The 18,353-nt window shown below is 34.9% G+C and overlaps 1 protein-coding gene across 2 annotated transcripts in view; it reads left to right on the top strand.

Moving 5' to 3' along the window:
- Positions 1 to 18,353, top strand: part of STAU2 (staufen double-stranded RNA binding protein 2) — a 133,869-nt gene that overhangs the window by 23,533 nt on the left and 91,983 nt on the right. For both annotated transcript variants that reach the window (XM_070942204.1, XM_070942205.1), the window contains exon 4: positions 9,094 to 9,226. In XM_070942204.1, the coding sequence (XP_070798305.1) occupies positions 9,094 to 9,145 (52 nt within the window). In that variant the 3' untranslated portion in view covers positions 9,146 to 9,226. The remainder of the gene's footprint in view (positions 1 to 9,093; positions 9,227 to 18,353) is intronic.

Consider the following 18,353-nt stretch of genomic DNA (forward strand, 5'->3'; position numbering starts at 1 on the left):
AACATTTCTGGGGAAAGGTTGTAGCAAGAAATAGGAATAGGCAAGGAATATTCCCATATTCCCACTTTTCCAGAGCTACACTGCAACTTTAATCTGGACAGGAAAAAAGCAATTTAATTGCAAAAAATAGCAATGATTATACAGGTGGACTGCAGTTTATGGCAGCAATTGTAAGATGTGCCGATTGTAAGATGTGTTGGTCGTTCAGTGGGAAATAGGGAGAGTCATAGGTAAGGAGTGCAGGAGTGCTGCAGGGGGACAGGGGAGGCCCTAACAAGCCTGGCACAGGCACATTCAAATTGGGGGACAGGGGTACCGCAGTGTGATAAGTGCAGGGAGACCAAGAAAAGGAGGGCATGGGGCAGTGCAAGCAGAGGGATACTGAAGGTAGGAGGGCATAATTCATGTGTGCACAGGGAGGTTGAGGGAAGGCAGACAAAAGTTGGTTCTAGTACAGGAAGACTGAAGGAAGGAGGACACAGGTTAGTGTGGTGCACAGGTCGGCTTGGTGGGCTTACCTTTGCTGCTTTTGACTTTGCTTGTGAAAAGCTGACAGGGAAGGTCATAAATGGTGGCCACATGACTTTGGGATGCTGCAGCTGTTGTAAATAGGAATTGGTTGCCAAGTGCTTGAATCATAATCATGTCACCCAAGGGGGTGCTGCAACAGCCAGAACTTTGAGAACTGATCATATGTTCCATTTGTTCAGTGCCCTTGCAACTTTAGACTGTTGCTGAACAGGTGATCAGTAAGGGAGGACCTGTATATAATGCATGTATGAATATGAATTAAATATTTAAAAAATAAATTTTAGAAAAGATAAGACTGCTAAATTTTGCATTATCTCATTCGTATTAAGAAAAGGTATGAGATAGAAAGATAGTCATTTCAAAATATGTTATATCATGTTCTTAATATAAATTGAGATTAGCTAATCATTGCTTTTCTTGAGAGTCTGGGCTCTCTATTCTTTATGAAAGGGCAATAGTTCTCACATAATGACTCCCATATGATGAGTAGCTTTGTTTGTTCTGTTTTTACTTTTGTCTTTTCTATAAAGATCTCTGATACAGAGACAAAAGAGTCTGGCTACATCCAGTTAGACCTTATGGGCTAATAATGTTTATAGTCAAAGCTGAGCAATATTTAAAAACAAACACATATTTTATCATTTGTGCATCAAGCTTCCACCAATGTAATTCCTTCCACTCCAAAACTAACTGAGGAAATAGATGTTCAGTTGTTCAGTAGCAGCATGAGAACCCAGATCACTTCCAAAAAACTGCAAAGCACTGAAGCAGTTGCAATGGAAAAGGCCCATAATGCTTCTCCTACCTATTGCTTTCTCTTTGAAGTGTTTCTCCTACAGCCTTTCCTTCCCTCCCTCCCTCCTTCCCTCCCTCCCTCCTTCCTTCCTCCCTTCCCAAATTATATTCTGGATATAATCTTACTGTGTAAATAAATAAATTATACCAAATAGATAATTATCAATATATGAAACATTAAAGCATTCTGCGACACCATTCTTACTATTATGTCCCTAGTTCTAAGCAACAACTAATGCTTATCTGTGTCCCCATTGGATGAGAGGCTGAGTATTGATCTAAAGACCAAGTACTGATGATTGAAACAGATCTCATAAACTTGCCCACCATTGAACAATTCTCTGCTCTTACTGGACATGTAGCAATTCCATCTTGCTATGTGTTTGTGTATCTAGTCTCTCATATATAGGCAACTGCCTTATTTGAGATTAGGCAGAGATGTTTTATTTTTGATTTTTAAAAAAAACTGGCGATGCCAACATTTGTAAATAGTATTATCCTTTAAAAAATTATTACAATAAGCTGTTTGTTACAACTCTTCAAATCTGAAAAATTCAATTGGAGTTTCATAGTTGCCTTAAAATTATTACGTCTATAAGTACACATTGAATTGTAACTTGCTTATCTATCAAAGATGTGGGATTTTTTTTCCTTTTACTGAATATTGGTGTGCTTTCCTGTGCTTTAATGTAACTTCTTTCTAAACCTCCAAAATTCCTGTGAGCTCAAGTTTCCTAAATGGAGTGTTTATTTCTGGTGGCAGTAGATTTATTGCCACTTCATGAGCTTCGGTTTTGCGGGGCTGGCCCTAATTTGTGTATTCATCTGACATTCCTTTTGAAAATGGGGGAAAGGAGTAAATTTAGTTTTATCTGCATTAAATCTGATCAAACTCAGGTGTGCAAGTCAGCCTCATGCCATTCTCTGTATAATTTGTGAAACATTATCACTGAGTCTTCATCATAAAAGCCACTCTTAGCCTCTCAGCTAGCTAAGTAATCGGTTTTGTACAAATTCCCTCTTATGTTTATTTTATTGAAGTCTGTTTTGGAGTCAGGAAGAAAATAATAGTGGAGCGAAGCAGTTAAAACTCTTTAACCATAAGTGACGCTTCCTTATATCTTATTAAGTCATAAACAGCAACACAATGCAAAGCAACTTCTTTCAGAATTAATTTCTTTCATTATAGTTACTCACTTTACATACTATACCTGAACAACAACAAAAAATCAATCCAGGGGATGTGAATTAAAGCTTATTTACTTTCACTGGAATTAATAGATAGATTGTCCATAAATTTGATGGGAATGTAATGTATATTCATCATCTAAAAAAAATCACTTTCTAATTAATATACTTTGCTAAGATACCGTATTTTTCAGAGTATAAGATGCACCAGAGTATAAGATGCAGCTTAGTTTTAGGGGAGGAAAATAGGGGAAAAAAATCTGCCTACCAGGTATTCATCTGGCTAGCGTCCTTAGTCTGGTCAGCTTCAGCACATTAGTTTGCTGGTTTTTTATCCCCTGCTTGGGGATAAAAAACAGCTTCTAAGGCACAGCTGAGAGGAAGCAGCAATGAGAAAAGCAGACAAAGCACAGGGATATCGCTTCACTTGGCTAGCGCCTAGTTGGGGCTGAAAAAAAGCTTCTAAAGAACAACTGAGAGTCGGAGCAAAGAATGGAAATTGCTTTGCTAGTGCCTCATTAGCGCCTCATTAGGGCTGAAAAAAAAACTTCGAAAAAGTTACATTCAGAGTGTAAGACGCACCCAAATTTTCAGCCTCTTTTAGGGGGGGAAAAGGTGCGTCTTATACTCCGAAAAATTCGGTAATCCATACCGGTATGGCAAATTCTTTGCTTTCTATTTGGTTTTTGTGTGTCTGTCTCTATCTTTCAATGCAGTTTTTATTCTATAGTGGTTCATTATTTAATAATGTAACATATACTCAAATGAATATTTTGGATAACTGAGTTGCTTAAATCCAACAACTTTATCTTATCTATTATACCGCTATACAAATCACTGCTGAAATCTGATTTCTATATTAGTGCTGCACTTATTTTATTTATTTTGAGTCACCTGTAGGTTCTTCTCTACTATTTTACAAATATGTGTTCTACTTTCTCTTGCATATTATACCTAGCATACAATTCTGAGCTATCAGCATTGATAACTAGCTGTATGACTAATCATTTTTTTTACTTTTAATTTATCATGAGGGATCCTTTGTATAGATTGTTTAGGAGGAGTGATGTGTGTCAGCCAGTGGTGGGTTCCTCCCGGTTCTGCTCAGTTCTGCCGAGCCGGTAGCGGTGACAATATGACATCACCGAACCGGTTCTGCCGCCCCCCCCCACGTTATTCTTACCTTTTATTTGGCCCCACCCGCAATCTTTTGCTTCCTCCTGAGTTCCAGCTGATGGCTAGAGGAAAAAAAACTGTTTAAACTCTTGCCGCGGGGCTTCAAATTTCTGCCCTACAGCTCATCGGTGTTAAAAGAAAACAAATGAGTACACCGGTGCCTGCAAAAATACATGAGTAGATCAGTGCCTGCAAAAATACATGAGTAGATCAGTGCCTGCAAAAATACATGAGTAGACCAGTGCCTGCAAAAATACATGAGTAGACCAGAGCCTGCAAAAATAAATGGGTAGATCGGTACAGCCTGGTAGACCAGTACCTCTGCTAAATCTGAAATAATTGTCACATTACCATCAAGCCATGCCCACAAAATAAGCCACATCCACAAAATAAGCCACGCCCACAGAACCGGTAGTAAAAAAAATTTAGAACCCACCCCTGGTGTCAGCCCTAATTTTATTCTATCTAGTTGTGTAATATTAAGAAAGCTAATTACTCTGATCCTTCTCCTTTTTGCCTGCAAAAATAATCTAGTAAAATTTACCTATCATACAGTATTGTTGCAAGGTATGAAGCAGCCAGATGAAATAAATCAGGATGGTAGATTTGCTGTTAAATTGTTTGTACCGTTTAAAACATATTATATATAAATAATGGAGGAGAATTTAGAATCAAGAAACTTACTTATCTTGATGTGAGGCAGAAAAGTTCCTGTGAGTTAAGAAAGTTGACACAGAAATTATTTAGAAATATTAGTTTGATGTATATTGCATTTGTAAGAGGTTTCCCCCCCCCCCCAGAATGGGCTTATGCAGTTTCTCTTTTCAGAGATCAGAAACTTTTGTCCTTGATTTATCATAGTAGGAACTCTAGGGTTTTGCTATTCTAAAACTACCGTATATTATGTACTGATGTATAGCTAAGTCAGTCATGGTGACTGCTAAACTGTGATAGTGGGTACTTCCCTTTCAGTTCAATTTAATCACTTCATCTCTAACATTTTAGCTTTACATCTTGTTAAATGCTGTTTGTATTTTAACTTCTTTATTGTCTTTTCCTACACTCCATTTAAAAAAGATTCTTCCTGTCTCGCTCAGTGTATTCATCAGTATAGCATGTTTTAGAAGAATTCCTAAGATAGCAGATCACAGAAATTCACAGCAAAATATGGATATAAAAATCTAAAAATTGTCCTTGTCCCCAACATATATATGTACCAGGGGTGGGTTCTACTTACCTTTACTACTGGTTCGCAATGGGGCCTTGCGGAAGTGTTCTGATGACGTTGGGGTCAGTGGGCGGAGCCTCCTGCCGGTTTTACTATCAGTTCTATAGAACCGGTCCGAACTGGGGGCAGCCCACCACTGGTATGTACGTATTTGTGTTATGCATGTGTATGTGTATGAAATAAAATTGAACAGATAGCCAAGAAAAATAAATAAATGGATCATCCAAAAAATCAATCCAGAATTCTTACTTGAGGCACAAATGACCAGAGTCAAATGATCCTACTTCCAACACATTATGCAAAGACCCAGCTCTCTGGAAAAGGCTTTTAATACTTGGAAAGGTAGAAGGAAAAAGAGCAAGAGAATGACAGTAGCAAGGTGGATGGACTCAGTTATGGTGGTGATGAGTAAACCCTTGGAAAACCTGTCAGATCATGTTAGGATAGATTATGCAGAAAATCTATCTATTGTTTTTCATTTCAAATAACAGGAAGATCTTAATTTTCTCCACTGCAAATACTCTGCTCATTGGCATTTAATGGCACATTCTTTTCCTTTGTTTGTCTTCTTCTAATAATGAAGTTCCTGTAATATTAAGTATGTACACTTTTATCTATACACTTCTCTAATGGGAAAAGGAAGCCCCATCAGTACGAATTTTGAAGTTAGCTCTGGGGATTCACAGAGAAAGCTTCAAAAGCTCCAGCATGACCCCTAAGTCAACAGTTTCTTCTCAGACACATATAATTAATCAACTTTGAAAACATCTCTGTGTTTATATTCATGTTCTAAACATTTAATTTGTTTGTTTAGTTGTATTTGACTTACTTATTTTGTTATTTTTAACATTTCCTACATGGGCTTTGTTTATTCGATGGTTCAACACTGTTCTTGGGATTTTCCCCCCCAAACAAACCTTAAAAATGGTTAAATGTTAATCTGTATAAATAGCCAGATATATAATTATTTTAGAAGTGAGATTTACAGGTTTTAATAGATAGGCTAAAATTAAAATCATTAAACAGTGCTTAGTAACATACAACATAAACTTTTTGTACAACTTGAGTAATTTTATCTGATTTATATAACACGAATCATATTCTAAATTTATTGATTTATAATTATTTGATTATTTATAATAATCAAATTATAATCAAATTTATATAGTTGCCCATCTCACTAAAAGCGATTCTGTGTGGCACACAGCAAAAAAAACAAAATCTACAGAAAGGATTCTAGAGCCTGTTGTGTAAAGGGAAGGTTCCCATTTTGATCACAATAAGAGGGTTGAAGAGATAGACTTCATTTCCCAGTAAGAGGTCCTAGTCTTATAATTATTTAAAGAAAAACAAGTTAACATAGCTAGCTGTTGCAAGTATTAAACAAATCTCTTGTTGAGCCTAGGGATATAATCCAATCAGTGTTGAATACTTTCACGTCCTGTTGATTTCAGTCAGGGAATTAAGCATGGGTTTTAATTGCTCCCATGAAAGTCAAGAAGAATTAACATGATTTAATGTTGTTGGACACTATTGTTTCTAGTTTGATTGCTTTTAGTACTTATAAATAAACTTTATGGCTTGAGACATATAAGACTGTTTTCAAAATATTCACACTAAAATCATGTGATATCTGACAGAAACAAGTCTTGGTAGATTTATTACTGCCTTCAAAAACTTATCAAAGCAAAATGACTTTTGTATAAAGTACTTAAACCTTGCTTTCATTTGTTTTAATTGAATGTGGAAGTAAAATATCTGGAGATAATATGTTCATTTTTATCTGTCACACAAAGAACAAGCTTAGATGTGATGAAATGGATCCAATTACTTATACTGACTGTTAGATAAACAGAAGAAAACCTCTGATGACATTAGTTGAAGTTTTGTTCCCAAAGTTAATTTCAAAAAACTCTTTCTTTGTAGTCAGACCTTTAATCCTCGATAGAGGTTATAATAATACTTAAATCAGCTCTACGAGTCTGAGAAATAGCAGTCCATACATCAGGCACTGAATTTTCACTTCACTATTTGTTTTAAATGTTATTTTATTTACAGTGCAATCATAAACATGTCTGTTAGCAAGTATGACCTACTGAATTCAGGGGGGATTATTCTTTGGCAGCTCATAATTCTGTTCATTTGGTTATAATTTAATTTTAAGACATTTAATTTTTTTTAGCAATAGCACTTAACATTTAGACTTATATACTGTTCTATAGTGCTTTACAGCACTCTCTTGTGTGGTTTACAATGTCAGCATATTGCTCTCAACAATCTGAGTCCTCATTTTACTGACCTCAGAAGGATGGAAGATTTGAGCTGATTAGGATTATTTTTTTTAAAAAATATTCATTTTAACTTTTTTATTACATTTTACTTTTTTATTACATTTTACTTTTTTGTTACTGTATTTCATATATTGCAAGAAAATACTGTATTTTCCATAAAACTGAGAGACTTAGTCAATATCTACATTAAACTTGTAATTATCAATAATAAGTAATTCAGAACTCTTTGTTTTGTCTATCTACTCTAAGCATGACTGAATTTGGATATTATCCAATTAATAAACATAAAAGCAATTGCATTTTGTCTTTATTATTTTTATAAATAAAAATAATATGAAAAAAAACACACAATACTACCTCCTCCTATTTTCCTCATAACAATAACCCTGTGAAGTGAGGGGAAGTGGGCTGAGAGAGACTGACTGACCCAGAGTCTCCACAGTCTCTGTGTTTCTAGCCTGGTACCTTAACCAGTGTATATACTTTTGAGAATAGATACCTAATTTAAATTAATTCAAAATCACAATGATTATAATTATTATTGTGTTGCCTCCATGTGTTTATCTCAATTCAATCCTCATAATAAATCTGCAAGATATGTTAGGTTGAAAGAATTTAGACATAAATTAAATACAAGAATTTAAACATCAGGGGTTTTTTTTACTTTTTACCTCTAAAATTTCATTGATGTACCACATAAGCTGAATAAAAAATAAGAAATCTACCTTCAAGTACATAGCTGGTTTCTGGGCACTTGCAGGTAATCTTCAACTTATGACCACTGTTCAAAAGTGTGATGATGCTGAACTAGGGAGACTTATAACCAGTTCGTGAAATTGTGGGCATTGCAGTGTCCCCACAGTCACATGATCATAATCCAGTGATCATGGGATTGCCATTTGGAACCTTCCCTGCCAGTTTTCCACAAGCAAAGTCAAAGGGGAAATGTTGCAAGGCACTTCTGTAAGTCACTTCCACACACTTCCACTTCTGTTAGTCACTTCCACACATAACAGAGATTGCATACTTTGTAGTGCTCCCTCTCCAACCCACCCTGTATAGTGCATCTCTGCCCACCTGCGCTCTAGTGTGTGTCCACCCACAATCACACACCTGCCTGCATTCCCTAGGGCTGGTCCATGGTCCCGGCCAGCCTGCCTGCGCTCCCTAGCACCTACTCATGGCATTTGCTGGCTCACGTGTGCTTCCTAGTACCTGCCTACAGCACTCCCACACACTCTATAGTGCCTGGCCTTAGCACTCCCCATTTCCTCAGCACCTACAAATCCTTGACTCTCCTTGCTTGGGACTCCCATCTCTTCCTGCTTAATGACCTGCACAGTCCTGGAATTACAACAGCAACTGGGACCTACCATCACCAAGTGATGCAGTCACATGATATGCTTTATGATTGCATAATTTAGTAATGGCAATCTGGGAACCAATTGCCACTTGAACAAATATCAAGAGTTGCTTTCATACCTAGCTATATAATGCTCATCTATCTGTCACTTTTCCATTACTATATCAGTTCCCTACCTTCCTTCTGATTTGAGGCTGATCATAACTTACTATTTGAACCATGATTAAAACTATATTATTATCATTGTTATGTTATCTCTTTTCTCTAAGAATGTAGGTATCATATATGGAAAATATTCCTTGCAACCATAATTAGATTAGGCTAAGACAAAGCAACTAGCTTAAAGTCACTCTGGAGCTACATAACTTAATGAGAACTTTGGTCTTTGCACAAGATCAAAGCAAAAAATTCCTCAGGTATAAATTGCCTTGTAGTTCAGCAACACAAGTTGAATGACTACAATATTATTATGTTGTCTTCAAAACCAGTGATGCAATGTTATTTTTTATTCATTTTGCTAGGTTAAAGTGGGACATGAAATTACAATTGGAACAGGACCCAAGAAGAAAATAGCAAAACGGAATGCATCTGAAGCTATGTTATTACAGCTTGGCTATAAAGCCTCTTCCTCTACTTAAAGAACAGCCAGAAACGGTAAGGGTTTGTTCAGCTACAAGAAGAGAAATGCCATTGCCTCATGCTTCTTCAATATTTGTTTACTAAATATACTTAGTCCAATTGCTGGTATAGTTATTTGTGATCTTCCCAGCCAGCTTCTGACAAGCATAATAAATTGGGGAAGTTGGATTTGCTTAATTACCTTATAATTAAGGTAATTTAGCAGCACACTAAAATGGCTGTAAAATCAATCCAGTCATGTGATGATTCATTTAATGACTGCATTGCTTAGCAATCAAAATTTTGGCCCCAACTGTGGTTATAAGTTGAAGAGTACCTGTATGGTTATTGCCTTCTGTTCGTGTATGGCCTTCTCCTAATCATCTGGTTGACTACTGGGGGAAACGGGATGGTAGAACTCATTGATGATTGTTCTCATTGAACAATCTGGTGTCCTTATTTTCAAAGCATCTCACCTCCTATGTGTACATAAATAATATTTAATAGTAATTGTATTCTTTTGTATCATGCACATTTTATGTTCTTATGTATATTTATCAGCTAGGGGATGAAATGGTCAAAATGTTTGCTATCCAGAATCAAAAAGTTAGTGAAACATTTGTATTCATCCATTTTTACATCAGCTGTATAAAAAAATTAAGTAAAAGATATATATAATAAGATGCAATAATGCAAATGAAGTAATAATCTTTTAAAAATGCAATCATTTTAATATTTTAATCAAAATAATCATTCCAACAAAATTATGGATAATGCTAATTTGTTCAGAATCAATTGCAAATGGTGATCATTTGACCCCTGTATCTGTTGCTGAAGGCCCAAATTTGAACATGTGACTATAGGAACAAGAGTTGTAAGTGCAAGGATTGATCATAAGTCACTTTTGCAGTGCCATTTGTAATTCTGAATGGTCACTAAATGAATGGTTGTAAGTCAAGGACTACTGTATTATAAAAGTACAAGTACTACAAAAATCAGTGGCAAAATACAAGTGACTCTTGCCATCATTCGTTTGTGCCACTAATGTTGGTTTGTGCCACTAACTGAGCTCTGGTAGTGCAGCAGACTAAAAGCACTGTTATTAACATCAGCTGCCTGCAATTACTGCAAGTTCAAATCTTACCAGGCTCAAGGTTGACTCAGCCTTCCATCCTTTCTAAGGTAGGTAAATTGAGGACCCAGTTTGTGGGGGCAATAAACTGATTTTGTATAAAATATACAAAAGTATGAAGGCTATTGCTTAACGCATTGTAAGCCGCCCTGAGTCTTCGGAGAAGGGCGGCATATAAATCAAATTTTAAAAAAAAATGTTGTGGGAGAAATAGAATTGAAAGAACTTTAGAAAGTTTATTCAAGCTATCCCTCAGAAATTGTAAGTTTCATAACCATCTTGTTTACTAACCTAAGGACTATATTTTTTTCATGCTCTTTACCCTTGTCAATCAGCAGCGCTCTAGACAAAATCTTCTAGGACTGTCTTCCAATAATTCATCACAGATAGTTCTGTTTGTTCTGCAAATGTCATTGTTTTTCAAAATAAAGTTATAATCATTAAAAAATATTAAAGGCATGTAGCTGTACTATCGTTCAGTAAGGCTCTGCAATAGTTTCTGTGACATTTGAGCATGATTTATCTATGTAAAATATTCTAACATCTCTGAAAATGTCATCATAACCTGATAAGCAGCGCTATAACCATTCCTTTATGTTTTTTTCCCATGCTAGATTATGAAAGGGTAGACTATGGGATTCAAGAATAAGAGATTGGTTGGAATGAACTAAGCCAAGACCAAGGCATAGTGGGCAGTTTTCCCAACTAAGAGTTCTGCTTTGAAGCAGGTCAGGCTGTCCTTGTAGAGTCCTACTGTTCTAGTATCTGTTCTGTCTCATTCCAGCTTTTGAAAAGTAGCCAATTTTTTATTCAAAGCCCAAAATCTAGCTTTTGGTCTGACAGCTTATTCAGCTCTGCAGTGGAAACAATCCAGACATTTTCATATCAATATTTAATTAAACTATTTTATCAATATTTATTGATCTTAATGCAGAGGAAGAAAAAGGACATACATTCTCACTCTCCATCTTACAAAATTTATTGGGACAAATATTTTAAATACTGAGAATTATATATACCAAAAATTATATTCTATGGATATTCCATAGTTGGTATTAGATTCCTGGAAGACTTTAGAGAAATATCTATCTCAGGGCAATTTTTGCATGACCCAATCACATCTCATTGCTTATGGCTGTGGCAGCACATGAGTTTTTGCACTAAAACAATATTTGCAGGCAGGCAGCAATAAATACAGAAGGAAGTACAAAAGGAAGAACTGATAAAAGGCTGCAATCTATACAAAAACCCACAACTCTTTCACTTTGGCTGACTGTCCCTTTTTTATCTTCAGACCATCACTCATCCTACTCTTCCTCTGTTTATCGTGAGCTCCTCCATGAGTTTTCCCCCTTGTCTTTTCCCCAATTTGGCCACACAAATCAGAAGGCAAGCTGCCAGAGGAAGGGCATTTCCTCCCCCACCATCCAACTTTCAGGCTAATCTTCACAAAATTTCCTATAAACCAGATGTATTCTTCTGGCAAGGAAAGCAGAATTTTTATTACAGAAGAAAATGTGGCAGATGTAACATATCACAAGCCCTACAAGGAAGATAAGGTAATCCAATAGAAGCAGAAAGGGAGGAAGCAAAACACACCTTAGGATATATCCCTAGTACCAGGATCTCTAAAATAGGACGATCATCATTAGGGCCCTGCTCACATTATGTATGCTGGATGCAAGCAGTTCTCCAAACAGTATTATTTGGAGCTTTGTTGTTTGTTTACATTTGGAAGTATATTGCAGAGTTTGTGAGTATTTTCACAGCTTAGGTGTGAAGAGTCCCTGCCAAGGGGTTTTTGGAATTATTGATTGTAAGTAAATGACTGCAGAAAGAGTACTTTATTTACAAGCTGTGTGATATAGCAATGGCTAGCTGGCCTGGTAGCCAATAAGCGTTAGGGATACATGCTCAGTGACTGTCAAGAGTGAATTTTAAAATGAATATCCTGGCTTTTCTGGCCACTTTTCCCAATCCTTTTTCTTGAAGGGCTGAGTATCTAAGTTGGGCAAATGGAGGGAAACTTTAACTAAAAACAAATCCGGGACTATTTTAATCAAATGGTCTACAACCAACTGGATTAAAGAATTCCCACAAAACATTAACCCTAATTAAGCCTGTCGTGGGAACACAGCAAAAATAAACAGTTTGTGGTTACTTATACAAGAGGTGATTATCTAGAGGAACTACTTTTATCTATAAAACAAGACAAATTGTATTCCACGCACACATTTCTCAGTTAGCATTCTGGCACAGGGAAGAATAGTATTTTAAATAGAAAAATTGTGGGCAGTGGGGAAGCTGTTCCCCTCTGCTAATTCTCTGTAAAAGTGGTTTGGTTTTCCCTTAGCTGACCTTATTTATGGTTGCAGAACTGTGGAAAGAGATTGTGATGAAGAATTCTTGGGTGGAGAGAAAGATCCACGCAGATTTTGAGATTCCCATAAGACCTCCTTGCCTTTTGGTGGGGCGGGTTACTGAGCATGAAGAATAGTGTGTGAAAGATATTGTGAGTAATAGAAAATTGCAGATGTTAAATAACTGTTTAGGAGAAAATGCAAAAGTTGGAAATGTGAAGGAGTTAGCTTTAGAATTAAAGGAGATTATGAAAGTGGAGTGAAATAGAAGGGAAGATACAAAAGATGGAATGTTCGAAGTTGTTGAAAATTGAAAAATGTGTCATCTAGAAAAGGTTCAGGGCTGGTGGAATGTGAAGGAAGTTAACTATATGATAGAATTGATCTGGCAGAGCACAGCCTGAGAACAGTCCCCAGCTAAGGAATGAGTAGTACCCAGTGTTAGATGAAGAGCAGCATCAGCTGGGCAGTATGGAGTGGGGACTGCTAGCAACTAGAGAGAAAGTTAAGACTAATGTCGATGTCAGAACACTATTGAAACAGTACTCTATCGAATAACAGAGTTAGAGGGAGGAAAATTCATTTTCTTTGAGAACAGAGGATTTGCTATTTGTTTTTATAGAGAAAATGTTGGTATATTTCTGGGTTTCTTATTGCTTGATACAAAACTCTCTGGAGATGGAAACGGAACCTGTTCTTTTAAGACCTTGGCTCTGTCCAATACTGAAGAGTTTTCTTTAAAAATGCCCATACTGTTGTTCTTCCATCATTCTGAAACAGGACAATTTCAATAATGGGTCTCTGATTAGAGCTGTCAAAACCATTCACTTGTTTTATGGGAATAATTTTATGGAGCTTATTTCATTTTTATTATTACATCTTCCCAGATGGGTCAGAGATGTTTCTCAAGGTGAACAACTACAAATTTTGTGTTGTTACTTGCAGTCTTCTGATGTGTAGTATACTTGTAGCATTCTGATGTAACCTCTGGTTCTGTTATAAATGGGATATTTTTATTTTAAATCTGTGTCATTAATATAAAGATATATATAAGCTTATGTAATAAAGATCAGTTATGTTATATTCAAAACTTCCCTGATTAAAATTATGAATGATATTGGAGGCCTAGGACTATTCCTGGATAGCAATAAAATAAAAAATAATTTGAGAGAAACCAGTTGGTAGTAGAAACATGTCATTTTGTTTTTTCCCCCAATATTTTTTAAAAATTAATACAAATAGTATTTTCTATGATTCACAGTTATTAGAAAAATGTGATGACAGATATGCAAATTTTAGTGCAATTGAAAACTATTTTAGTAATGAAAAATGCTAAAATAATAACTTAATATTTTTTTTGTATCATTGCCAAATAAAAATGCAACTATTGCTATATTTTAAGAATCAGAGTAAATATTTTTAATTCCAAATAATATATTTTCAGTCAGACAACCAAGTAGATCAAGTAAATTAGCTTTTGAACTTTAAAATAATGATTGAACATAATTCACCAAGCTTGTTGGAATGTAAATTTTTCTATATGCATTGGGAATAAATTCTGTGCACATCTAAAATGTTCATGTGAAAATCAAAAAAACCTTTTATTTCAAAACACTTGTTTTTCTTCGTAACTCATTTATTACTCTGGACTTATGCATGAAACCAGGAACTTTGTTCCTTAGGAGTCCATCTGCTCCTGCTGTTTGTTCACCATCTGAAATCATAATCATCTGTTTGTGACACACTAATCATTTTCACAGTAACTAATTGTGATGTCACAAACAGATGATTATGATTTCAGGTGGTGAACAAACAGCAGGAACTAATGAACTTCGAAGGAACAAAGAAGAAAAAGCATGGGGAAAACAGATATTCATGTCATAGGGTGTTGTTGTTTTTTTACAAATTCAAGTTTGCATGAATATCGTTATTTCTGGTCTTTGGACAGGTAGGAAAACATGTGAAAACATTTTTAATCCCTAGTTCACTAAATCTCCCAGAAACACATTGTCATTTATTTCATTTTTTTGCATAAACAAAATACACCAAGACAGATACTATGAAATGCAGCATACTTGCAAGTATTTTATGTGAAATGAGAACCACATTTATAGACCTTGTGTTGAATAATTTTGTGAATTCTTCCTTGCATATCTTCACATGTTTCTTTTGATCGAGGGACAGGGAATGTTAGTTGAGCCTTCCTATGGCTATTGTAACACTTGTGAATTTTCCATGAATGATAAGTACAACCATGTAAGATTGAATAAAATGCCTTCGTTATATTTCATATCTGCTAAAATCTGATCTAGTACTTAGGAAAGTGATTGTTTTATGAGTTGATATACTGTACATTTTTACTATTTCTAAAGTTTTATAGGACACCAAGTTGCCATGTGTTTTACTAATTTGACTTTTATTTTTTTAAAGTGTGTGCATTTTTTCCTTAGAGTCTTCAATGTGCCAAAAATAATATTTAAGACAAGTTCCATAATTGTCAAAAAAAAAAAATGACAAACGAATCAGCACCTCTGCACCTTGATGCTTTGTTGGGCAAGATAAATTCTCTCTCTCTCTCTTTTTTTTTTTTAAATTTGATTTATATGCCGCCCTTCTCCGGAGACTCAGGGCAGCTGAGTGTGTTAAGCAATAGCCTTCATACTTTTGTATATTTTATACAAAATCAGTTTATTGCCACCACAAACTGGGTCCTCAATTTACCTACCTTAGAAAGGATGGAAGGCTGAGTCAACCTTGAGCCTGGCAAGATTCGAACTTACTTTAATTGCAGACAGCTGGTGTTAAATTACAGTGCCTTTGTCTGCAGAGCTATCCAGGCTCTTAAATTCCTTGACAGTGATATCCCTAAAACTTTTTCCTGCCTTTGAGGAGCTTTATAATTTCATTTTTGTTACTTATTTTTGTTAAGTGATACTGTCTATCTACTTTGCTTATTTCCAGCGCATATGTTTTCAAAACCTCTTTTTTATGGTCTAGGAGGTTCATACTCTATTTTGAGTCACTTTCAGAATTTATAATATTACCTTAGTATTGGTATCAGCATTTTTCACAATGTTCTCATTTTTTTCAAGGAATTGTTTTACTTTATGAAGTTGCTGGACAACTTTTGAGAACAGAAAAAGAATATTGAACTCTGCTTCTTTAACTTTGTTACACAGAAACAGCTGAGTTTGAATGTGTTGTTGAAAATTATGTACATTTGACATTTATGTGCATGTTTATGGACTTCTCTTTATTCTTTGCATTTATAAAAGAATTCTGCAAAAATTTCCCAAATTTTGAATAAAGCTATGTTTCAACTCAAAGGAGTTACAACTTTTTACCAGAATAAACCTTTACCAACTATTGATAGGTGAATATCTTATCTTTTTTAAGTTTGCCAGTAGCATTTTCTAGAAAGTGCAATAATTGGAATTAATTTAATTTTTTCATTTATGTTTTTATTTATAGCCATATTAAGCTATTTGTTCACTTATCATTGGCTTTGTGTCAGGAACATCCATCAACAAGGTTAAGAAACTGGTCATCTGTCATATGAGAGATAAGATTGCCCTTTGATAGCATTAAGAAAAACATCAATTTCCTACTCCTGGCCCAAGGCTAATTGTGAACAGATGCAAAATAATTTGGAGAATTTGAAGGTTGTCAATTTATAGTTTCATTAAAGTTTGCTATCATATCTTTCTGTTACTATAAAGGCATAAACATTTCATGGTCTTGTTTTTAGTTTCTTTCCTTGAGCTGAAGAGATTTTTCTTTCTGGGATTAAAAATGGGAGTATCATTATGAATATTGCTTAGCATTGCTTAGTACCTATTATGCTTAATATCTATTTCTGAATCCTCTATTTTATGGCCAGATTTTTGTGGCCCATAATACATTTTCAAGTGATAATGCAAATGTATTGTCAATGAAAGCATTTTATGATACTTAGCTGTAATTTATCATTGCTGTTATTCGCACTTCTGAGTTTCCATCTGTGTTTCTGATTCCATTAGCTGTGCGTCTTTATTCTCCTTTTAGGTCATAAAATTTAATAATATATAAGGATAGTGTTCCAAGATGTATTTTTAATTAGGTTACAATTTCAGTTAGCAGATTTATTTTCATAGGTGAGTTCAGTATTTCAGAGCATTTAGTTGTGACTTCTTTATTCTTTATCAATTAAAAACTAGAGAATCAGGTATTTCTTGATTGATTGATTGGTTGATCAAACTTACATACCACCCATCTTAGTCTCAGAGTGACTCTGGACGGTGTACAGGTATCCATGTATTAAATATATATGTATGTATAGATATAGGTGTGTGTGTGAGAGAGAGAGAGAGAGATCCATGGATACCTGTATATGTGTACACACACACAAACACACACACACACACACACACACACACACACACACGTCTGTCTGTCTGTCTGTCTGTCTGTCTGTCTGTCTGTCTGTCTATTATAATCTATCTATATCTCCAGTTAAGCAGATAGGTGTGCATATTCTTTAGTCATTGAAAACCAATTCTTTACCAAAATATATATTGGGCTGTAGTTACTGTTTTTCTACAGTGCATTTCTTTCAATGGAATGCATATACATCTTGCTGTACAAATCAGCAGAGCTAGTCATGTATACATTCCTTTTCAAGGTGTAATTGGACTAGATTTTTACAATTAAATTAATTGTAAAATTGTAAGATATAAGATGGATAATATTTACAGTGACAACATCAGGGTGCTTTGCAAGGATAATTATTTTATAGTTCCTCATATTCTTTATAAAATGAAGCAAACACACTTAGTAACAAGAAAGTGGAAATTAATTCAATTATTTTTATTAAATACTATTGATAATTTAAAATGGAAAGAGGCTAGTTAATTTAATAGAAAAGCAGAATTGAAATTAATGTGTTACACTGTTGTACTTTTGTTATTCATTAAACATATAAAAGTGAGAATTCAAAAATGAGTATTTAAAATGTCAATGAAGTAAAAATATTTCATTTATGATAGGGACTGAGACAATTATATTTCAAATGTTATTTCTAGATAATATGGATAGCAGAAACCTCAAAAGAGTATTGGGTGACATAATTTGTTTTTGTGTATACTGTATAGGTTCCAAAAACCTCAAAATAGAAGGTGTTACATAAGTGGAAAGTTGTTGTCATTATTGCTAATTGAATGATCATATTACAATAATGTGGATGCAATTTAGAAACATATGGGATATTATGACAGATAGCTTTTTCTTCATCCTGTGATGCATATTAGTTGTTTTAACTTTTAAAGAGATTAGTAATCTGGAAGAATTCCCAACTATTGTTCCAGACAGCAGTTAGATATTTGGGTGGATCATGTAAAAACACTGAAAAGGCTGAGAGAGCATGTGAAATGTTTGTTTGAAGTGATATTACATCAGTGAACAAGACATCTGTACTTTTTGATGTGGTTTTAGAAGGTTTATAGTATTGTACAGGAATTTTAAATGGGTGCTCTTTCACCATATTCTATTATTTCTGTATTTTTCAGTTCTGTTATTAAAGATGCGGCATCCTTATATATCTGGAGTGCTTTTATGTTAACTGAATTTGCACTGGTCCAATTCAAAGGAAACATGAGCACTTCCAGTTTCCCTGAGCTAGTGTTGCCTTTTGTTT

Source organism: Pituophis catenifer, unplaced genomic scaffold (genome assembly GCF_029215685.1).
Source record: "Pituophis catenifer annectens isolate HBS135680 unplaced genomic scaffold, rPitCat1.0.hap2 SCAF_3, whole genome shotgun sequence".
Classification (NCBI taxonomy): domain Eukaryota; kingdom Metazoa; phylum Chordata; class Lepidosauria; order Squamata; family Colubridae; genus Pituophis; species Pituophis catenifer.